General features: G+C 29.9%; 2 protein-coding genes across 6 annotated transcripts; one reads left to right on the top strand and one right to left on the bottom strand.

Moving 5' to 3' along the window:
- Positions 1–710: 710 nt before the first annotated feature.
- LOC105154927 (calmodulin-like protein 4) lies at positions 711–2075 on the top strand. Its single transcript, XM_011070736.2, has 5 exons — positions 711–881; positions 1087–1117; positions 1202–1333; positions 1489–1671; positions 1792–2075. The coding sequence occupies exons 1-5, from the start codon at positions 879–881 to the stop codon at positions 1890–1892; spliced, it is 450 nt and encodes a 149-aa protein (XP_011069038.1). The 5' UTR covers positions 711–878; the 3' UTR covers positions 1893–2075.
- LOC105154928 (neuronal acetylcholine receptor subunit alpha-7) lies at positions 2060–25454 on the bottom strand. 5 transcript variants are annotated; one of them, XM_087407800.1, is made up of 9 exons: positions 25300–25454; positions 19278–19414; positions 14810–14919; positions 14064–14247; positions 9310–9526; positions 6271–6405; positions 4765–4958; positions 4001–4133; positions 2060–3343 (listed from the first exon to the last, which is right to left on the bottom strand). In XM_087407800.1, the coding sequence occupies exons 1-9, from the start codon at positions 25361–25363 to the stop codon at positions 3093–3095; spliced, it is 1425 nt and encodes a 474-aa protein (XP_087263926.1). In that variant the 5' UTR covers positions 25364–25454; the 3' UTR covers positions 2060–3092. The 5 variants fall into 5 exon arrangements, with proteins under 5 accessions (XP_087263926.1, XP_087263920.1, XP_087263925.1 ...); XM_087407794.1 differs by having other exon boundaries at positions 14810–14964; positions 25300–25453; XM_087407799.1 differs by having other exon boundaries at positions 4780–4958; positions 14810–14964; positions 25300–25452.
- Between the last annotated feature and the right edge of the window lie 20 nt (positions 25455–25474).

Genomic DNA, 25474 nt, shown 5'->3' with positions numbered 1-25474 from the left:
ATTGCAGAAAAATCGGGACGCGAATAGACGGCAATTATTAGAAATTAATTTTATTTAGGAGAATAGCTTAGAATACACAAAATAAAATTAATTTGGTATGATTTCATAATATTTGATCCTTCAATAATGCCTGGTAGTGCCATTATATATATAATAGGGTATAGCCTATTCGATTATGTATTTATTTTACTTTTTGTGCTACAACTTTTTTATTAATAAATGAAGATATATTTATTTGTTACTATATATATTATTTACTATATATATATACTAACATATTATAATATATATATTATATATATTATGTTCATTAATATCGCATTTTGATTTTTAAAATAATGTTATAAATATGTTCATTTTTACGCGATATTTTTACACAATATCCTGCAGTGTGTATTGTGTAAAATGTGACAAAGCGTATAGAGGCACCGAAAGGTTAACTATTTTGCCCTAATATATTCCTGAATTGCTCTTTCGATCAAATCTTTTTCCTTTGAGCATCTTTCCTTCCCAAAAAAGTCAACTCTCTACTCGTCAAAAGTGCTCGATTTGAATTTATCGAAGATAGCTTCTACAGAAATCCGCGTTTGAAAGTTTCTGCGGACTTTCGTTAAAAAGTCATGCATTCTAAAATTGTATTTTGACGACAGCTCGACAACCAGAAACATTGACCTTCCTTTGCCAGGTTGCGCAATCAGGATTTCTAGTAGAATCTCCCGACGAACGATGTCGCTCTGTTACAAGCGACAAGGGAGAACAAGTGAGGTTACGTTCGCGTCAAACACCTGTTGTGTCAAAATCAACAAAATCGTGTCAAAATCCGACACTCAAGAGAGACGAGTGAATCGAGCGAATCATCTGTGTGAATCTAATCAAACATGGTAATCCCAATATATATTATAATTTCGCCAACAATTCTGAGGTCTATTTAGAAATGTAATTTCTCAATTCTCTGGAACTTGATCTATTTTCGTCATGTTTCACGCACGGTTTTATTTGTTTAGCTTCTTCCTTTGCACAATTAAGTTTACTTAATATGCATTCTGCTTTACTTTTTGTGTCTCATCCGGTATATAATTGTTGCAGGCGCGTTACTTCAGAGAAGAGGACATAGACGGTACGTTTTGAAATCGTTGCGAGATTACCACTGCCTCGTACAGCTGAAATAAATCAAGCTGATTTGAAATTATTACTTTTGCAGAGTTCCGAGAATGTTTTTATCTGTTTGCCCGAAGCGGTCAAATTCGCACGCTTGACGAGCTTACTATAATTATGAGGTCTTTGGGACTGAGTCCGACCATTGCAGAATTGAACAAGTACATGAAGGACAAAGGTAATCCATAGACTACAATATTCAATACAAGTTTTTACCATTCTCTAAATTCTTTAGAATCGAATCTTTTAGAGTGAGATATTTTTCACTCTAAAAGTTTTAAAGATCAGAGAAACTTTACAGGAAAATGAAAATATCTTTTATGTTGATTCTAGGTGGAAAAATGTCCTTTGCCGATTTCCTGGAGGTAATGCATCTTCAAACTCGTGCAGAGGATCTACCGAAAGAAGTGATTAAGGCTTTTCAAGCTGCTGATACTTCTCACAGCGGCACTATTCCAGCACGACAGTTGGCGCATATGTTACTTCACTGGGGAGAACAATTGAGTAGTAAAGAAGGTAATAAAGCAATAAATTATTAATTACATATTTTGCTTCATTCAAAAGAAAAATTGAATCGCAAAGAAGGTAAAACAATAGTCATAGATTTTGTATTCGGTATGTTATTGTTTATTGCAGTGGAGCAAATCTTCCGTGAGGCCAATGTGTCTCTGAACGGACACGTGAAATATGAAGACTTTGTAAAAATAGCTTGTGCACCTGTACCTGATTATTATTAAAGATTCTTAAGCTTTTATATATTTATTATGTACTAATATATTTTATATATTTTTATGAAATGCATGAAATAGATAAATACTTTTACATAAAGAAGAAAAAATCAATTTAAAAGAATTGAATAATTTAAAAATGTGGTTGCGGGATTTCATTTGTTAAATAAATAAAATCTATTTCATTATTTATTCCTACTATGTCTTAAATTATACTTTCACCCCTGCTTTAGTACATCTCAATATTGATAATACATTTATCGTTTTATTATTAGATAATGTATTCTCATCTATAAAGAATGCTCATTTCTAAATCTAAATATTGATATTTCATATCGATAAACACATTTTTGACACACTAATGAGTTTTTACGAATTCACTACCTCGATAGATTTACTGTCATAAATTCGATACAGATATATTTACAGTTTCAACTATTCGAAATTATTCTTTATTCGTTCGATATAAAAAATCGTCGAGAGAACAGAGGCGAATTTAAGTTATAATTTGAGATATGTGAATTTTTAAGAAACTGTTAATATTTATTTAGAAAGAAAGAATTTATGTGTTGCCGAAATTAATAAATAGCGGTTTTATGTACCCTAAATTCACTTCTGTTCGAGAAACTAGATGCTTAGTTTTCTAAACATGTCATATTTATCTAAAATTACACACAATATTTCATTCAAGAAACATACGAAGAAATAATGGACTTATGTTAAAATGATCTTTCTTTTAATAATATTAGCAAATAAAATAGATTCCCACTTTAGTTTTTAAAAATTCACTTACTTTTTGCACGAGTTAACAAATGTTTTGTTATAAAACAAGTAACGAAAAGTATTCATTTATTCATTATCAAGCTTGCTAAATTTAATTTTTTTTAATATATAAAAAGAATTCTTGCTGGAAGATCTAAAATTTTGTTGGATACGGATCTGAAAATAATTTTGTTGGATCATCAAGTAATCATGTTAGAAACTAAAAAATGATGACCAATGCTGCAAAAAGTTTTATTTTAGCAATGAATTTGAATTTCCAATAAAATTATTTTCAGATCTGTATTCAATAAAACTTTTAATTTTTTAGTAAAATCATTCTTCCCATTATATTATAAACAAAATTATCTGGATCAAAAATCATCGGTGATCCTCGAAAAGCATTGTTCGCCAACCATCGAACGGTTAGTCGAACTGATAGTCCAAGAATTAGCCATCTTTGGACGCATCCGGAGTCGGGGGCGAACCACATAAAATCACCGCCGTGCTGACGATCGTCGTAAGCAAGAAAACGCACAACAGAGCACGATCACTGACCAAGGCGACTTGTTTCCAATCTAACTCTGTCCTTTCCCGACGATCCTGCTCGACCAGGCGCCGCTCGTTCCTCTCGATGGTCGCGTGCACTCTTCCCAGGACTCGGGACCAATGCGCCTCAAGGCCGCCTTCTTTTCCGAGATCTATGCGATCGTTCGATGGGATTCATAATATATATTGATCACACGGCACAAATAAGCTGGCTAAAAAAAACTAGATCAGACCAAACTAGACGGACAGACTATTAAAGTATAATCAGAACGACAGGATGTATTTGAAACAAGAAATATATCAAATCGTTACGCTTGATTGCAAATGAAAGTAAATATTTTGTAATCAAGTTACACATTACGCAAAAGCGATATGATTATTTTAGAAAAACATATTTGTTTTTGTGAAATTTTTGTGATTTTTTGAGTTACAAAGAATTTATAAAAATATAGAAAAAAAGTTGTATAAAATTGCAGTTCTAAAATAATGGTTTTATGAGAAAGAATGGAAAGGAAACTTATTTTATTCTAGAAGAAAATTTACTTTTATAGAATTCTTATAATATAATATATAAACATATGTAAAAATTTATAATATATTATATAAATATGATAAATTAATAAATACTTAAAGATAAATAATATAAATATACGTTTGAGAATTTAATAATAAATAACATTAAATATTTAAAAAAAACCAAAGTTATGAGAAGTAAAAAAAGCTAAGCGATTTTTTCAATCAAGTATCTTCATGCGTTTTAATAAGTATTGACATTTTAATAAATTTAGTTGTCTTTATCACAGACTCACCTAAACTGGGACTAGAACTGTTACTATCGTCTTTCTTCGATACATATTTGGGAGATACGTGCTGTTCCGACAGTTCAGGTTTACAGTGCAGCGGACAATTGTTCTTTCTTCTCGGGAATTGTTCTGTTGGCTCCTGCTGATATAACAAATCGCTATGATACTATATTGATGATTGCGCTGTAACTTTTCTATAGAACGGAGTAATAGCGGGCTCGCGTTTAGAAATTGTATCAACTGCGAAACTTTCTCTCGATGAAGCGCAATACGTTATTCGTTTACGCTCAGAATCAGCTACAGACGTTCGTATAGTCAAAATACATTCGGAGACAAAGTTTATATCTCTCTCGATCTATTTTTCGTATTTTTTTTTATTAATAATTAAGATCTATTTCATCATATTGTTCATAATTTACATTTTAAACGTTCTCTTTCACTTATAAATTTCTTATATTTATCTTTTAATCGATTATATGTATACTTTTTAGTTCTTTTATACTATTCTTATCTGTTCTTTTACAATATTGAAGATACCATCTTCCGTTATATCGTTTTACTTATATATGCTGGAACGAACGGCTGACGCCGACTCTGTTTACGCTATTATCCGCAGGAAGCTGCACGATTCTCAGAATTATTAATCTGATTGATCTGAATCGCGCGCACAACGGAATATTGGCCCAATTTTATTATATTCAAATAGGAAACTGGATGATGGTTTGCAAAATGCTCCGCGTATTACAAGAAACAATATGCATGTGCATTACGTGCATCCGTTTTACCGATCTATTCTCCTCTTGGAAATTCAGAAATACTATCCTGGCTAATTTGTCTAAGACCAGCGATCTCACGATACTCGGTACGCGGATGCCCCGCACACCACGGTGATGCAAATTCAACGTCACGACTGCTAGACCGGATGCGAACGACACCAGACAAATGCTGACGCCATAGTAAAGACCTGAAAGCATCAAAAGGAAAAGTACGGATAGGTAGAATAGTAATGAAGAAATTGAGTAAAAATTTGAAAATTTGAATTCAAATTAGATGATTAATAATATAATTTTATTCACATTAAAAATGGCAAAAACCATTCGCAAAATGTTTCAAACTTAACTTACAATTAGTCCTTTTCAACCGTAAAAAAATTACAAATTTAAATCATGTAAAAACTTTAAGTAATATTTTCAGAAGGACTAACTTAAGTTTGAAACGTTTCATAAATGTTTTTGTCATTTTAATATAAGTAAAATTCTATTATTAGTCTTTTCTAATAATTTGGATTCTTTTAAATTTATTAGCTTTATTTAATTTCTTCATTGCTTTTCATATTAGTCATTTATCCCTTAATTAACAAACTTAAGTCCAAAATTAAGAAAAATGCATTTATTATAAAAGTAGAAAGTATTAAGAATTTGTTTTATCTATCAATTTAATTTACCTTTATTTTGTTTTTATAAAAAATTGTATTTCATAAAAAATAAAATTTATACAAATATTAATCTCTCTTATAAAATATTGAATTAAACACATATTTAAAATATATAAATATATTTAAATTAAATACAACAGACAGAATTAAAAGAATCGGATAAAATATTATTGTTTTTATTTGAGAAAACTTGCTGAATATGATGCATTCGTTGTATCTTGTTAAGAAAATTGTCTACCACACAAATCCTTGTATATGTCTAATCATTAAACAAAATTCTTTCTCCACTTGAGTAACGATTCCGAACTATTTTTCGGTTTTCTCGCTGTTCTTTGAGCACACTCCTTCGGGATCCTTCTTTGAAGACTACATTAGCAGAAATGAGACGCTATTCAATCTTGCAGAGACGGCTAACCGCGTCTGAAGGAAATCCCAGGTGCACTTTCCCGCAGGTTTTTTAATGAGTAACGAGCAACTATAACCTTGGTTCTACATTACTCTGGTCTTACATTAGTCGCTTTCAAGTCAATTTCAAGCTTATTATGTCAACCAATTTAAAGTGTGTGTTAATTTTAAAATTAACTAACATAAAAGCAAGTAATGCGAACCAAAATCGCGATAACATTTTGCGTCGAACAATTCCAAATTAACAAAATCAAGTGATTTTAAAATTCGAAAATATAATTCCGGAAAAAGATTTGTCATAATTCAATCAAATATAATGACAGCATAAAAAAAAAATTGATGAATCGTAATATTTTGAAAATATCTTGAATATGTAAAAATGTTTTTGAATTTTAAATTGAAATTTTTATTCAGAATTGACTAACAAAGTACTTACTTATCAGTGGCGTCTTCTCCGTGGGCGGCAAAGTTTCGCGAATGGTCATCAGGAACACTGTCATAGACAGAAGGGCCGAGATGCCGAGGGTAACTTTCTCCCCCGACTCAGAGGGCACATAGAACACCAACAGGGCTGGGAGCAAACAAGAACAGCGAAAGTTTCACCCTTACCGCGAAATATTGAATCCGAGATATTCCACGAGACTTCGATTTGAAGTCTCGTGACAAACTCAAAAGTTTGTAGATCGAGAATGGAATAACCTGCAGAACTGCAGGAAAAAAGCGATAAAAAAAGGTGAGGTAGTCTCGGGTTGCTTTTTTCTTAGTTCGATAAATTTAAATTTTATTAAGTTTTTCGTATCTTTTGTTCTCGTTAAACATTATTATATTTAGCATATCAATATCTAAATTCCTTACTATCACGATAATTGATATCACGATAATTTTATATTTTATAGAATACCAGTTTTACATAATTTTTATTTGAGTCTTAAGGTATTTATAACCGATTCTTATTTTAAGACTGTCCTAAGTAAAGTAAGATGCTAATACACAATTCTCTGATAGGTTTATAACATCTTAAGACTCTACTTAAAACGGTCCTAAATATAAAAACCAATTACGAATTATACCAGTCTTAATCTTGCGAAAAATATTAGTAAATATTCATGCAAATGGAAAATGAATTTAAATTTTTTACTATTGTTGTGTAAAATAATTTACGAATTCTCTTGACTCAAACAAAATCATATAAATATTTCCCGATAACTCATAGTTGCCCTTTTTTAACTGTTTTATTCCATCAATTTTATCATCGGAAAACCATTGCGTTGTCCCATTTGTCTGACAGTCTTGATTGCCCTATTGGGTCTTATATTCTGTTATTTCAATATTTTTTATCTATCTATTTCTATATATACCTTATACGTTAATTTCTTTACTCTCTTAAACTTTCGCAGGCAACATAAATTTTTAATTTCTCCGTCAGTAATAGGGGCCTTCAAGAAACAAAGTAAATTTTTTATTGTTCCAGATTATAAAAGTTTAAAAAAATTCTAGTATACTTTTCAAAACTTTAACAACGTGTTTTTACCATTATAGAAGCCAGATTATTTTATCTACATATTTAAATTTACCTACCAAGATTTACAATAAAAAAGTAGATTGTGCCATTACTAGAGAGACTTTTATTATGTCCTACTTTCCACTTTTTTTGTCTATAAAATTCATTTTTTACTCGATAAGTAATTGCTGTTCTGTTAGCGCTAATATCTAACAAGTTCTCGGAAAATTTCTTTCATTATCGATAAATGGTAGCAGAAATGTAATGAAATGCTTCGGTTTATGCCGTCGTTTCCTTAAAGGCGATCACTTAATTTGTTTTTTCCTGTACAAATCCTAACACTATTAGACCCAATTGCCAATATTATTTTTTAAATTCTCATCTTCCCCTCCTTTGCATAATATTACATAATATTCGAAGATCATTTTTTTGCTTTTATGAAAAATTAACAAAAAACTTTAGAAATTTAGTAATTACGTGTTTTTGTTTTACTGCCTACATTATAATATTTTTATGAGAAATATGTATTTTTCTTTTTCTTAATTGCATTAATGTGGTATTAGATATATATATATATATATAGAATGAATAAAAGTAAATATTTTATTTAATATTTTATTATATTATATTATATTATTTTATAAAAGTAAATATTTTATTTAATAAGAAAGTGTATAAGCTAAAACATTTTTTTTTCTTACAAAAAAATAAATACAAAGATAATTTTGCTTTGATTGTAATTTAAACAATAATTACAAAAATATTTAATCCTTTAAATATCTTTATAGAAATTTAATTGACTTTGAACTTGTCAAGTAATCTGTTTTCAAAATATTCTTGATATATTTCTATTTAATTAATATTTTATTAATATTTCTATTTAAATGTATATTTTTATTAAAATTTCGAATTTCTTTCAAACATGTATATAAAAGCGATGATGGTGCATCCTGATTTTCTTATCAAGCAATAATAAATTTCCAACTAGAAATGATTGGCTGAATCGATATCGATTGATTAGTGCTATCGATCGACGTCGATTCAACTATTTTTAGCGGAGTTTCAACATGTAATTTGATTGCTTGCATAGTTATTAATAAGGATACCGTTTTTTTCCACCAAGATTATGAAAACTATTATGGAAATTCATAAGATTCGCGTTTCATGCTAGTAGGGACAATCTTAATTTTCTCATACAAGCAGGTCGTACGAAGAGCGCGGAAAGATCGGAAGAGAGAGCGTACTTAATCTCTTATATGACTTCTCTTGCGGTCTACCACTTTGTAGTTTCAAGGTTTATTTATGAAATTTACTTCGTAACTAACGATAAGACCTGTTATTTCCTTTATTAATAAACGAGGTCCTCGAGATTATGCTATACCGCATATCATTAATTCACAATCTAGGAAATTTCTCTCATAAGATTCAACCTAATAATAAATGTCTTAAAAAGTTTTTTTGTGAAAAGACATTTTTAAAGAAAAATAGTAATCGATTATTTTATTCATTCTTCGCTGAATACGATAAATAAAGATCGATAAATAAATGAGCGCATTATATTGTTTACAAAAAAGTTCGTATTTTCAGAATAAATAAAAAAGGCACCAAAAAGAGAAAGAGAGAGAAATCATAGATATAATAAAGATTTTTTTTATATGACTTATTTCTTTCGCCTTTTTCTTGTACATATTATTTTTACAATAAAGCTGCTAATGATGCAATTATTAATTATTTTAATTTTTTTTTTATATTTTCAATGTAAGACATAAAATGATATATAACGCCATTAATTGTAATATTAGAACTTTCTAAATCAGGAATTATAGTAGTACAGTATTTTGAGTACATACAAGTATCAAAAAACAATTATTATGCCCTTTGATGTACGAACGTTAGTCGATCTACTGCAGGTCACTAACTTGGACATTCCAGCGCTGTTTCGCTCAGGTATGCACATTTATGTAGTCTACTTACCAACGCCATTGATTAGTATGCAGGGCAGAATCAGGTTGAAGACGTAGAACATCGGACGTCGTCGTAAGCGAATTTCGTAAGTGATGTCGGGATACGGTTCCTCGCAACAGGAATAATACTCGACGTTTCTGTGAGCGGTGAAGTCCAGAAGATGGAACTCGCCGTTTGCCTGATAATTGCTCACGTCCCCCTGCTCGCTCTGTCTCTCCAGCTCGAGCTGATGTTCGCAAAATTTCCTCATAAATTACGCAAGACACTGTGACAACTGACGTCGCAAATCGCCGTCGTTTGTCTATAAAAACTAGTTCTACATTAATCGCAAACTTACGACAGCTAGAGATTCTCAAGTAAAAGATTGGACGTTTAAACAACTTTTGATTGATCCGTCATATTTTTCAGGACCTGCTTAAAATAAAATAAGATGCATAAGATTAGCAGGATTGGCAAAAGATGTTTTTTTTTTAAAGACAAAACGTGTCTTTTTTTAATACATGTTTTTAGTACTTCGTTACACGCTTAAAACAGTACCATAAAAAACTATATTTAAAATATATTAAAAACATTGATCAAGCATTAATTGTTAGGATAAAGTGATAGGATAAAATGCGAGGGCATCTTATTCGATCTTATATAAGCAAGTTCTGAAAAATATAGTGGAACGAATGTATGATGTTCAATCTCTCTTGTGAGATCTCTAGTTTTAAAATTGATGCTCCACAGATTGACTGTCGCGACAAACTTGCGATTTGATTTGCGTTTAATGTAGAATCAGCTTTAAAACGATGAAATAGCGATTTTGCGAATAGTAAAAAATATCAACTAAAAGCAAGTTTTTGTTGTTTATCGAACATCGCGTCCTTTTGCTAAACATGAACGTGAAACTAACGTCTAGAGCCGGTTCGGTTTATCGACTAAAAGTTAAACTGGCAGCTGACAGGCCGAATGTCTGTCGTTGCGATCAAGAATGTTTTGTGTAACGCGTAATAACTTTTCATCGAGCTGATACGTGTTTTATTAATGACAAATCGAAAGGTTTATTGCGGTCGTACGAATGAGAAAAGAATTAAAAGACTAAAATCGGATTTTAAATTGAAGTAGAATATTACACGAATCGAACAGACACTCTCAATTGAATTTTAATATAATCTTTGTTTTACTTTTATCACAAATTCTTCTGTATCTCGTAACAAGTAATATGTCACATCATTTATCTATTTATAAGATCGTTATTTTTTTAAAGGATAAAAATCGAATTTTTAATTTTTAAAATATACAAACAGAATAGACATTCTCAATTGAATTTTAAAATAATCCTTGTTTTACTTTTTATAATAATTTCTTTTTATCGTAGATCTCAACATAACAAATAACAAATAATGTGTCACATCATTTATTTGTTTGTATTCAATCAACAAATTCTTTAAAAATTGCTAATTGGAACGAAAACTTGTTCGACTTTTTTTTATAAAAGAGAAACCTCTTGTCAAGTTTTCGCTTGGGAAATTAATGATAGCCACTGAAAATCCGACCGCACGAAACACGAGAAATGATTAATGCGCGAAGAACTTTGAAAGATTCTCTTGAACAAGCATTTTACACCGCGATGACGTTCTTTACGCGACGAGGAGAAAACGACGGCAGCGGCGACGGCAGCACGCAAATGTATTCAACGCGGAGAGATAGAAAATGGGAAAACTCTGTGAAAAAGATAGGCAGGGTGCTCTCGGCGCAGAGGCGAACTGAACGGCTCTCGTATTGAATTCTTCTCGCGATGTTGGGATTAAGCCCTTCGATCTGCCCGAACCATTTTCACGACTTGACGGCTCGGCGTTTTCGATTCCGCAGCTGTGTTAAACGTTCCCGAACTTCCAAAAGACCGATCGGCTTCGCTTCGCAAATAACTGTACATTTTTTTCCTTTTGTTCATTCGTGTCGCACGCACAATTCATTCTGCGTCAAAATAGTTTTTTACTACATATTTCTCCTAATACCGAAAAAAATTAGCTACCTAAAACATAAAAAGATACAAAAACGTTCGGCGATATTTGTAGTAATTTCAGGATGCATCTAAATATAAGATTTAATCTGCAATATTCATTCTTTATTTTTGTCTTTCTAATCGATACGATTTCGCATGAACTATACAATATATACCGATATACCGATACCTCAGACCTCAGATAATCGATAAGGTATCTCGCTGAATGATATCTACCAAAACCATAAAATATTCAGCGATCTTAAATGAAGGTGAATATAATATCGTGAATTATGAATGGCTGAACGTAGAAATTAATTCGATTTAAAAGGAAATCTGCAAGACGAATTACCGTCGCGCGCCGTCTAATAATCGTTCTCCCGTATTTTTAAACGATTCTAAAGTTTTATGAGAACCAACGAAAAAATCGATTAAATGGAACAAGTCACTCGAAATTATCTCTCATATAACACTTCAATATAACACTTATTTATTTAAAATATATCGACATCTTTGATCTAACAATTCAGCTGAAATCAATCTCTTGAAATCATACGGTTTAATAAATAATTCCTTCAGAATCAATTTTATATACCTATTTATTTACCTATGTATTTGCAATCGCGATTTAACCGAAAAATTCAAATAAAATGTATTTTGAAACATAGTCTTAATAGTCATCTGAACTTTACTTCTCATGGTTCAATAAAAAAGATGATTCTTAAGAAATGATGTCGTTCATTTATTTCAAAAGTGATAACTCATAAAATTAAGGAAAAGAAAATATTTCTTTCCTACGAAAAACTATTTTTCAAAAAAGGTAAAAAAATCATTAAAATTGTCACAATTCGAAAAAATCGTTTTTTTAAGAGTTGATACGGAAATAACAAAAATAACATTTGACCGTATTAAAAATATGTTCTTTTTGCTAACATTATTTGAGTAGTTAATAATTTTCTGTCAGACTTAACAGAAAATTATTATATTATTTTGTCATTGTCGTTTTCAACCCTTAAAAAAATCATTTTTTAAATTATATTAGGTGTTGGAATTAATTCGTAGCGTTTTTTAATGAAAGAATGTTATTTATTTCACATGAGCATTAAAAAATACATTAATGAAAGTACTTCCCATCACTTGTAAAACGCTACGAATTAATTCCAACACCTAATAACTTTAATGATTTTTCTAAACCATCCTTTTCGAATTATAATGTTTTAATCGCTTTTTAATGAAGTTAAATTAATTTATTTTTGATGAATATTATTTATATTCTATTAATTTTATATATATACACTTAACTCATTCACATGATAATATCTAAAAAAATCACATTTTTTTTAACTATATCACTTTTGATTTGTACGTTAATAGCTTTTACATCTTTATTTTTTCAGAGATAACTTGAGAAGAAAACGATTAATCAAGTAAAAACGTTACTTATGTAAAAATCTGTCTTCTCAATTCCAAAAATATATTTTCTTTCGTTGATTAAAATTCGAGTAATACTTTTTCTTTAGACATCTCGACAAAGAGATTAATTGCTATCTTGGTGATTGTAATCAGTCAACAAAACGGAGTGCGAAATATATAATACAATAAGCTCCTTTAACAAAATTAATTTTAAATACAAGAAATAAAGAATATTTATATAACTCGTAATAAATATGTAAAATATTTTATAACTGCCTGGCGCATGGTTTCAGGATTTGTTTTTGTGACATATAGCACACATTATGTATTCACCCAAGGCCAGAGAGCCACTTGAGCGAACAAGCAACGGCATGAAATGGAGCAACGATCCATGCATCACTACATCGCTGCTTGAAATGCAGTCATATCTCACAGTTATTACAGTAAATGATTAACTTGTGAAATTGAAAACGTTCCATTTTGTATTATCTGATCTGCAACCTTCGTGTTTGTTATTATCAATAAAGTTACAAAACATCATATTGTAATTTTCACACCAAGATTTGAGTAAGCAGATATCAACACGAGCCGCTCAGTTTATCATCGCATTATCCATCAAAACGCGATTATCTTCTAGAAACAATCACTTATTATCATCTGTTGCATTAATGCATTATGCAATGCGTTGCAGATGGCGGATAAATTATATAATAGCTTCGTGCATAGCTTCTTCACGTTATATTATATTTACGTTATAGTGTAAAGTTATAATATAGTAAGACGTGCAATTAACAAAACATTTATTGTTAAAATGTAACTATATTGTACTACCTGTGTTTCAAGATATGAAACTTAATTTGCTACTAAAAGTGCTACTTCGTACATAGATATTTTTAGGCATTTTACAGTATACTATAATATTATTAGTTCATGAAATTAAAAACATTACATTGCGGCAAGATTGTTTGATGTACGGCCTTGATATTTGTTATTGTCAGCGAAATCGTTGAGCGTGGTATTTGATATGTATTTTGATGCAAAATTCAGATAACGACTATAAATATAACTTTCAAACGAGTTATATAAATCTTCGAGTTGATTGCAATAGAAGACACATTTGCACGTAATGCAAATTTTGCGAATTTTCAAAATTTACATCGTTGAATAATTTGTCCCAACGGGACAAACTTCGAACTTCATTTTTAGAGAAATTTTTTAAGAGAAAATTTTTAATACGCGGCGCAGTGACCTGTTAAAAATCAGATATTCAATTATGCAAATGTAAAACTTTGATAATTTGCATTCGGGTGAATGAAGATCCAAATGTGGAAAATAAAATGCAACTATAGAAGGTGAAGCTTACTTGGTATCCATCATACGTCCAGGAGGCCCATTTGAGGGCACATCGTTGCTCGTCAAAGGGAAAGAACTCCACATTTATGTCGCAGCTGCTACGAAAGATACCGTGGCTTAACCAAACCACCTCGCCCGTGTGACTGACGATCACGTTTGTATTGATGACCGCTGAACTATATTGTGGATCCGCACTGCGACCAGGAAATTGAAACCGCATTGAGATATATGTATATATCTTTTTTTTTTGTTTCGATCACACAGTTTTAGATCTTTAAACTCCGTTCCTTACATCAATAATATAATTTAAGAAATTATAGGGTACTCCTAATTATTTTTACTCCTAATTATATTGTTTGGGTACTTTAAGAAATTATATTTCATCTTGTAATACCTTCAAATTTATCCTAAATTATTTGTGTCTCTTGTAGTTTTATTTTTTTTATATTCAACCGATCCCGGAAACTGTTATTTTCCAAGAATATTTTTCTTTTGAAAATCGTACTTTATTTTGAATCTTCTCTCCAGTCTTTATTTTATGCGTATCACTGCAAAATATCCCGCAAGGGATTGAAAGAAGTTTGAAAAGAATAGTAAGATTAAGACGAGATCTCAAGAGAACGTATAAATCATTGTCCCAATTTGTGGAATTTTTGTAATATCTCAGAACCGCGAGTTAAATAAATAAACTTTCTCCTTGCGATATACATTTTTAAAGTGCAAAAGCGTTGCGAAGTTTATTCCCCGATTGCTCACTTGTTATACAAAATTGTGTCAGGTCGCCAGACACGATTGTAAGGAACACGGATTACTCGAATTCCAGCAAATTCCGAGGCATTCCATTTCAAATGATGATCAGTCCAAACCTGCGTAACCCAACAGTTGGTCGTAAGTATCTGGTTCTTTTCATCCTGAAATAAATTATAAATCGTAAGACGTAAAGGAATGTGAAGTAAAAACGATCTTCATAGAAACTGCAATATAAATTCGTTTACATAAATATAAATGCCACGCGCAGATTATAGCGTTTATTAATTTGTTTGAACATAACATTTAATTTATTTTTCCGATATAATGCATTTTTCTCACTCGTTTATGATAATCTTTTCACAATTTATTTGCCAAAACAAACAAGACATTTATTTTACTTAATCAGCAGCATATTTGTAATGTACAATAAAAATCCTCCCAAAAAGTTATTTTATAATTTGTAATTAATTTATCGTAAAATATTTAATTTGTTACACTTAAAAAGATTGCTCTCTAAAAGAAAGTTGTTGAAACTGACCTGTGTGATTAATTGAACTTTATATATATCAACGAAACGAATTGTCGACGATATGGTTGACAAACAACAGGCAATATATCTTTCTAGTTATAAAAAAAAATAATATCAATCCTTCACAAAATCCGAAACAGTTTTAAAACACGTCAGTAATATTATTTTCGCAATTTAATAAATTCCACGCTTTATTTTTAGATTTATAAAAGTAACTGTAAATAAATTAGAAATAAAATAAAATATTTTAAAGCGATTTTATTGAGAATTTTTAGAAATTTTTTCGTTTTGAACATAACAATACAACAACTTAAAAAATAAAGACAAAGTAAAATAAATGCAAAATCAATAAACTAAAATTATTTGTCTTATTTATCGTTATTTTACAATAGTAAGCGTAGTTGTAAGTGTAAAAAAAAGTCGTAATTGTAAAATTGACCAATGAAATCAAATATGAAGATAATATTCGGCTGTGATTGATCAATTCTTACAACTACAACCACTAACTATGTTTACAACTATTGTAGAACAGACATTAGGTAGAAATTCAAGAAACACACCTTAGTTCGTTTAGAAACAATCCAATATATCTTTCCGCTCTGAGAAAAATGATACATGAAATGTTACTTTTGTCCTTTTTTCCTTTTGCTAGCAGTATAAGACACTTAATTGACAAGTGCAAAGTATTATACGAACCAGTTCCGCAATATTTAATTGACTACTATAATCGTGCGAAATCTGGAACCTAACGAATTCCGCGATGAATGCTATCTCTCGACAGAGATTGACGTTCGATCAATGAACAAGAGTTCTTTATAATTGGATCTTGTTATTTTGTACGTTGAACATAAATATTCAAAAGTTTCGGTACGCAGTACTTTCCTCAATCCTCTATTTGACTCAGTCTAACTACTTTGTGAACTTTTGAGAGATCTGCGCTTGACATCCCTCAAGATTGGATCCCTTCAATTCGATAATTAAAGTAGCGCTAGTAACATTATGATGTATTATATTTCTAAATCGCTCATTAAAACAATTGCTTTGATAAATGATCGTTATACTAATCGTTGTAACAATCTTTAATTATTAGGTGTTGGAATTAATTCGTAGCGTTTTTTAATGAAAGAATGTTATTTATTTCACATGAGCATTAAAAAATACATTAATGAAAGTACTTCCCATCACTTGTAAAACGCTACGAATTAATTCCAACACCTAATATAATTATTATATTTTAATTATTGTTATAACGTTTTCATTTACTTTAAAAAATGAGAGACAATATTTTTAATTATTATAGAGTTGCAAATTAAACAATTATTCACTCTGATCTCGTTAGACTTTAAAAGAAAAGAAAAAGGAAAGAAAAGAGATTATTTATAGTAATTTTTTCATAGATAATTTAGCGAATTTTTTGGTTTATTCGAGTAGCTATTTCCGTGATAATTAAACAAAATGGATACGTGCATACTTCTCTCTTTGACAAAGTCTCCGTGAAAGCGATATATTAGTCTCACTTAATGTTTATCTTCACGTGCATTATCTTGAGATTAGATGGTATAGAAAATCAATGGAATGTGATGTAATCCAATAACGCATGATATAACGAAGATACCATCGTGAGACTATGTTCAATATTTCAATTGTAGGATTTAGGTATGTTGAGAATTTAAGCCATAGGAATTTATAGCAGATATTATTGTTTGACTAACAATTGCAAATCCAAAATTGATTCTATTTATATGAAAATTTATAGTCCTCAAATAACACACGAATTTATAGTTCTCAAATAAATCATTAATTGCAGATCAACAAATCATTATTCCAGCTCATTATTTATATGATTATATCTGCAATGCAAAACACTACTTTTTATAAGATCTTTTTTTACTTTGTAAACATAAATATACAACTGATAATAAAAAATTTAATATAATGAATAAATCGTTTCAAATAAAAAGAAATGGGATTCATGCAAAGTGTCCTTTCGATTATTATTCAATTATCTCATTGTCTGTTCCATGAGCAGTATCTCGAAAGCTTTCCAATAGATTCGACGCTTAACAAAACTCGACAGGAAAACCGCGTAATATATTACGTTATCAAACGGAAAAAAAAACGGAAAAGAAAAACGAACTGGATGATCGACCACACATTTTTCGCAATAGATGTAATAAGTTCTCGTTAGACGGTTTCAACCGTCTTAAGCCTTCCTGGGGTGACTGGTCGACTACGTTGCGTTAAAGGTTGCTCTCGTTACCGCCATACTCGAAACAAATGCCTGAAACTTTCCCACCGTCTTACTTATTCTCACGCCAATTTATCTCCCGTATCTCCGATTACCATCGAGGATCCCGTCACGGTCACGATGTTTCCATTTTCGTTGCGCATTTTTCTCAATTTTACCTTGTATACCGAGACAAATCTAGAAAAAAACTCGAAAATCTAACGTAATCAATGATAAAGATGATAAAGGAAAATTTATATAAAATTAATAAAATTTGAATAACTAATAACTTAGCAATATTTATATGAAACATATAATTATATTTATTATATACTGTACATCGTCGCGAGAAAACTGTGAGTAATGTTATTACATACATTTTATGGCTCTTCAAATAAAAGTCGTTTATTCTTCACGAATAGTGACGGTAAATTCAAATATTATTTCTATCGCTTGGTAGATTTTTTCATCAGCCACGAAGCAGGAATTTATTTTATTAAAGATCAAATCCGTTTACTGAGAATTTTGTTTGAAGCATTGATAAAAATCAATAGCAAAAAAAATCCATAGATGTAAATGCAAGTACAGTTAAAAATCGAGTAACCGCACGTTTTCATATAGTTTTTCTCTTGTATTTAAATTATTTTTTATTCTATGAAATCCGTCGAGAGAAGACTTCTTTTTCCAATTGATTACGTCATGTCTCACCGTTATCGCCTCTATACATGAAAATATTTTCTCTTATGCTTATTTTTATTACGCTTATCTTTATTGTGCTAATAAGCAATAATGTAATATCTCGAAATCCTTAAATTCAACAACGATCGAAATAAACTAAAGGAGCAAACTGTTGGTTATACGATATCCTTCGCTAAAGGAAAGCGTGGAACTCTGTAAATGTATAATGTATAATCTCGGCAATGAAAACGAAAGATACAAAAATATTTTTGAAGAATTAAGTCCCATATTTGATTTTTCCTTTAGCCATTAGCGAAAGATATCATATAACCAACAGTTTGCTTTTTTAATTTATTTCGATCGTTGTTGAACTTTAAGGATTTCGAGAAATAATGGAATTTCTGATATTTCTATTTTGTAGTCATCGTCAATATTTTGTTGCAGAAAATACATGCACAAACATAGTATTATATCAATTCTATATGTAGCTAATAATTTAATAAAAATAGAACTTTATTTGGAGTTTGAAGCAAAAACATTTCTTTCAACTCACATATAAAAACATATTTAATTAAAAAAAATTCTTAATTATTTTAACTTCCAATTAATTTGCAGAAATACATATGTAAATTTTAAATAAATAAAACTTATTTAAAAATGTTTATAATTATGTGTAATTATATTACATATTCTTGTTTATGTAAAATAATATTAAAATTATATATATATTTACATTTAAATTATCCAAAAATTTTGTTATAAAATTTATAATTTAAAAAAGATATAGAAAGGTAAACTATATCTATTAATTTCTGTAATCTAAATTTCATAAAAGTATCTAAAATACTTTAAAAATGATTTCAATTAGTTTTAAGAACAAAAAATTGTTTCAAAAATAGAATTATAAACAAAATTTTAATCGTAATACTTTTTTAAATCAATAAAATTCTAACAATAAGAAGAAAATTAAGTTCGGAACAATCATTCTCTCTCGTGTCATATATTAATTTTTAAGATTATTTACGCTCGAATACACTCACGACATCAATAATATGATGAAGAGACAGTCCAAAGACCACGACCAAAGGCTGGGACGAATTTTTAGCAGGCCTCACGCCGGCGTCATATCCGTCCAGCAAGTGCTTTGTCAGTCTGTATTCGTGCTCGTCACAAACACCTGAACAGATAAAAATACAATAACTTATACATATAAATATAATTAATTTTCTAAATTGTTTTAAATTATAACTTGAATTAAAATCTTTAAAAATATATGTAGCCAATTGACTTGGTAATAGAGAAAGAGAAAGAGAGAGAGAGAGAGAGAGAGAGAGAGAGAGAGAAAGAGAAGGAGAAAGAAATAAAATTAACGTAATAATGTTCTTAATTTTATACGTTATATATTGTTATTATTATAGAATTACTTAATATCAGTGAATTAACGAAATAGATAAAACACAAACAGATTTTGTGTGATAAATTTATTCATATATTTTTTATACAAATTTTATATATATATATATATATATATATATATATATAGAAATAAAATGCACACAAACACAATATAGACACAACACACACATCGTATCATAAAAATATTTTTATTTTTCTGATAGAGATAAATCTGAAAGAGATACATTCGCAAAAAACATCCTGCATGTAGCTGAATGCTTCTTTTATTTATTGTTTGAATAAGCCTTTCGTTGAAACTATAGAAATTCCGTATGTTTAACTGCAGTATATTATTATACTCAATTTAACTTTTATATTCAATTTAATATTTATTACTCCAAGATGTATTGATATTATACATATTAAAACAATACTCTTTAGCTTATTCAACTAGAAAAATTTCAATTTTCCTCTCTTTCAAAGCTTTTAATAATCATTTTCATCACTTAATAATTTAACAAAAAACAACTCGATAATGTAAATAAAATTTATAAGTAAACCGAATTGCAAATTTAACGAAGTATGAATACGGTCTGAATAACCTACAACAAAGCATAAATCTAATATTGTACGTTAACTTAATTATTAAAAATTTTAAATTATATCCCTCTTTTTTCAATTTAATATTACGCGAAAAAAATGAAATGTCCGTATAAAGAACCACTTCACCGTCTAATCACGGCACAAATGATATTCGAAGGGATAAAACATGATGGCGAATCACTTAGAGTAAAGAATGGTGTAAGGCCGAACGCGAGAAAAGCGGCGTAGTCCTGGGAAGCGATCCTGCAAAAACGACTCAAGAGATTCCTTTCGCCGGGCCATTCTCTCTGATCGCGGCTCTGATCCATTTCGTTACGTGGATGTTCGTCCATTATAGCGATCAGCTACATGATCGGTATAACGTCAGTCCACCTTCCCATTGAAGCGACCATTGTGCTGTGAAGCGTGGTGAAACCTGTCAGAGGACCAAGCTAATCTCAGCTCGAAGTAAGAAAGGTAGAAAGATACTGCAAGGAAGATAAGTGATACTCGTCGCGAAAATACCGCTCGTAATTAAGAGAATGATTCCTCACGGCCTTATCGAACTGTAAAAGTTGTAGCTTCAAACGACAGTGAGTGCCATTTTCTAATGACATTTGAACGATGCTGAAGTAAACTTATCGGCAGTTTTGCTCATACAGTTTTGCTTATAAATATTAAAGGAATAATATTTTATCTTAAAGAAATCGATTTTTTTTAAGTGAATTTTGTTAAAAAGATATAAAAAAAATATTTTTAATAAAAATTAAATGATTTTAAGAGCGTTTTATGGTAATGAGTAAAAACTTACTTGAAACTAAAAACTAAAAAATTAAGAACAAATTTTTATTATTAACAAGTTTTTAATAAAATACTCTTGAAACCATTCAATTTTTATTTAAAATATTTTGTTTATCTTTGATGATGCAGGCGATATTCATCCTGCAGAAAGAAAAAAACTTAATTTTTTTAAGGGAAATTCCATCTTTTTAACATGCAAGAAAGCACTTACAAAAATATGAATTTTTTATTTTTGTCTACATTTTAATACCGTTAATGTATCCAAAACTTATTAAAATTTAAGGACGACACTTGATTGTGTTATTTTATCAGTTCTACTTTTTTTTATTGTTAAGTATCTGTAAATATGAATAATTTTAATACATATCATAACATTTTAACGCCTCGTTTTTATGATAATCGCATATAATTCAAATCTTTTATCTCCGAGTAGAAAAATAATTTCGAAAGATTCTCGCAGATCGAGAAATATTGGCCTATCATTGCAGGAATCATAAATCGAAAAATCTCACAGATTTGTAATGAGATATGTTAGATGTCGATACTGTATGAGCTGCGGAATATCTCACGGGATCTCGACCGACTGACATCGAATTTCTTCGTGCAGATCGGCTCATCACGCGAAGACATCTGTCAGCATCTGGAGATTACTTTCCAACATATGAAGATGTTCGATTATCCGAACACTTGAAATAAGAGTAAAATTTCAATAATGCATCGTAAAACAATAATCGACAGAATAATATAACATGAAGCTAAATAAACAAAATTACCGAAAGAAATTGATTTTTCTAATCTAATATTTTTTCATTTTTACTCTTATAACTTTGAGAATGACCCGGTCGAAACGTTAGTTCAATGTAGGCATATTTTTATTTTTATTTTTATTAAATTATTTGTATTTATTACATACATTATATTTTGTTATTTTGGTTCTTTTTAACATAATTTATTTTATTTTCATTATTTGACAGAGAGTCATATTATATTATGTATTTTAATACTTTTCAGTTATAAATACATTAAATTTAATGTAATGTCATGAAATTAAATTCAAATTTCTAATTATTGTTTTTAAATTCAAATTGTGTAACTTAAAAGTACATTAAATTTCATGAAATTTTTAACAGTGTAGCGTCAGACACATAATATCTAATAATCATCTATGCTTTTAACAAAGTTATTATAATTTATCTCGTTTCTCTCCTTCGATTGGCGCAAACTTTTTTACTGTATTGGATTCCATAAAAACACAATCTATTGTTTTGTACACGGTCAGCCGCGTGTCAATTCGTGGATAAATGGATAAAACTTAGTTTGTAGTGACGAGGAAATAATCGCTGATGGTGACCCAAAACCATTAAAATCTCGGTACGTAAACCGATTTGTTAAATGCATGCACAGATCCCGATTCCGACGAATATGTAAATTCCGCCGGTATCCCGATCACCGATTCAGTGGCATATAGGAGGCGTCAAATGGCCCCTTGACGCGATTGATTCGCAAATGTTTACACTACCAGCTGCGACGCAAACATACCATAACGAGGTCCGGTTAAGATCGAAAGCTACATCGTGGGCCACGTGAAATCTTCAGTATGAACCTTCTATATATTATCTGTTCTCGGCAACTAAATCCATTTTATTAAGCCAAATTTCAAGCATTACAAAACGAATTGAACTATTAGGTGTTGGAATTAATTCGTAGCGTTTTTAATGAAAGAATGTTATTTATTTCACATGAGCATTAAAAAATACATTAATGAAAGTACTTCCCATCACTTGTAAAACGCTACGAATTAATTCCAACACCTAGATTATATATATATATTATTTATTATGAATTAGATTAAATTACAAATGTAATTAGAATATTACATCATTAGTTTAATTTAAAGTAAAAAGGTAATTTTTCAAATAATTTTTAAAGTATGAAAGCAATAAATCAAAAGGAAAATTAAAAGCGACTTAAGTTTATAAGAATGGCAACGACGTATTGTTCGTGATATCTCGATATAATATTTCCCAAGTAGAACAATAAGTCACGATAACGTCAAAATGACGTTAAAATGAAAATCGTAACTCATTGAAAAGTGACTTTTAATAATTACTTTAGAACCATTTTGATGTAATTTTGATATCGTGATGATTTGTGTTCTTCTTGATTTCCAAACTTAAGGAATTATCAAGTCAAAAAGAAATCAAAATAACTTTATTTCGACGTTATGAAAATCAAAATGATGATTTTTAATTATAAAATTTGACTGTTTATTGACGTTAAGAATAAAAATAAAATCATTTTGATTTTTTGTTGATTTTTGTGTATTCCTTGGGAGTACAAGAAAGTCAAAATAATGTTAATTTATAGCATTTTAATCGATTATTGAATTTATGTTATTTTTTTTATCATAATTCAGTCAATATTTTAACTTACAGATTCAAAGATTATTTTAACTTTTTTGGTCTCTTTAATCCGAAAGCAATATTATTGTGTCACTGGAAGCTATACATTACTATACATTCAGCATTAAAAGTTCCGCAAACCTTTTTCTCTTATATATGTATATCCAGGGCAAGTTATACCGATAAAAGTAAACTCACATCAGAATTCTGTTTGAACACGTTCGTGTTCAACTGCACTCTTGTAACTGACCTTTGCGAATAGAATTTTCTACCTAGCCTAAATTTAGAATTTTAGAATTTGCGCAATCAAAGATTCGTGCAGATAAATATTTTGCATCTGTTAAATTGATTCGGCTATTTAAATCTGTCAGGGATGTATCTTTAGAGAGAGAGAAGAAAATCCTATAACTTATTACGGGCATGGAAATTATCGAACCGTCAAGTCCTTGAAAATTTCCCGGTCGAGAGATGTAATAAAAATCGCGAACTGTTCTCTCGTTGTCTCTCGTGTCGAGGACGCCCTTCCTAAAAATGGTTCGCAATTTGTTGACGTATCAGCCTTGGGAATTTGATCGCGTCGCGTAATTTACATCTCAGACGTCTTTGATATCAGCGGTTGTGTAGTCCTGGTGGGCAAAAGCTATGACGAGCTTTGTGACGTCTACAGACAATATCTAAACAATTCTTAAACGCGCTGTACTTTGGTACCAAGACACAAACCTTGAAGCTTCATTGATGACAATCTATATCTTTCTTAGCTTCTGAGATTATTGAACAGGGTAAAATACAGGGTAAAATATAGGAAAAGAGTAAATATCGAATTTTAAAAGACATCTAAACAAGTAACAAATATCAATATTATCCAATTATCGAAGCAAGATAATTATTCTTCCTTATGCAACGTAGGTGTCGTGCAATGAGATTTTCTAATTTGAGCTCAAGTAAAATAATTTTTTTCTGTTTCAAGATATTTTATAGATTTTATAAAAAAGTAAATTTTCACGAAATATAATAATTTCTTAGACTTATTTTGCGAGAACATTTCAATTTTCAGTTTTAAATAATATAAAATATAAAATATTAAAAAATATTAAATATTAAATATATAATATAATAGTAAAAAATATTAAATATTTAAAAAAAATATTACATAAATCGTATAATAGTTTATCTTAATCTCAAGTTTATCTTAAATTTATTTTAAACAAGATGGCAATAATTAAAATAAAATTATTAACTAATGAAATTATTGGTATACATTGTTACTATTATTATTATTGTTGTTATTATAGAAATTAATGAAAAAATTTTTTAACTACTCAGAAAAGATTTGCAAAAATTTCATTGTTTGAAAGAAAATTTATTTTATTTCAAACATGCAATGATTAAATATTAAACTTAATTGTGCAAAAATTAAACTTATAATGTATTAAGTAATTATTACAAAAATTCAATTAATTAAGGAAACAAAACTTATTACCAAAGAGATATCTAAAAATTAAACAAAGAACAAAAACTCTTATTACTCTTATCAATTTTAGTATTTTAAATCCTCAAAGCGAAAACTTTTCAACCTGCAATCGCAATGTTCTAATATTGAAACAAAAAAGGATCTAAAATGATTTTCCAGACAACACATTGAGACATAACATATCTTTAAGACGTCTTATGTCTCTCTTTTGGATACTTTGTGTTATCTGGATCCAATCGAGAATTCGCGGCTACCTTGCGAATTATCGGCTGCGTTTGGTTTGAACAATTACGCGCTTTAAACGTATATAGTCATTCTTTATCGTCCATTAAATGTAAAACAAAGATAGAAGCGCTAAAAACATCCAAATCGATCGTTAAATGAAAATCGCACAATTCTGCGAGCACTCACCATTCCCGAAGGCGATGATCAGAAGAAGCCCGTATCGAAGGAACGGAACGGGAGAAGGCGACATGGAATTGAGGGTCTGCTCGTGACCGCGTGACCGCCTACGTACGACTGATACACGACGACGGCTTTCAACCACCGTGCAATTTCGCCCCTGAATCCCGCGCTATCCCTACCA

This window comes from Acromyrmex echinatior, chromosome 1, assembly GCF_024713525.1.
Source record: "Acromyrmex echinatior isolate Ae372 chromosome 1, ASM2471352v2, whole genome shotgun sequence".
NCBI classification, from domain to species: domain Eukaryota; kingdom Metazoa; phylum Arthropoda; class Insecta; order Hymenoptera; family Formicidae; genus Acromyrmex; species Acromyrmex echinatior.
The sequence above is the reverse complement of the archived record's forward strand: the minus strand, read 5'-3'. Positions and strand labels throughout refer to the sequence as shown.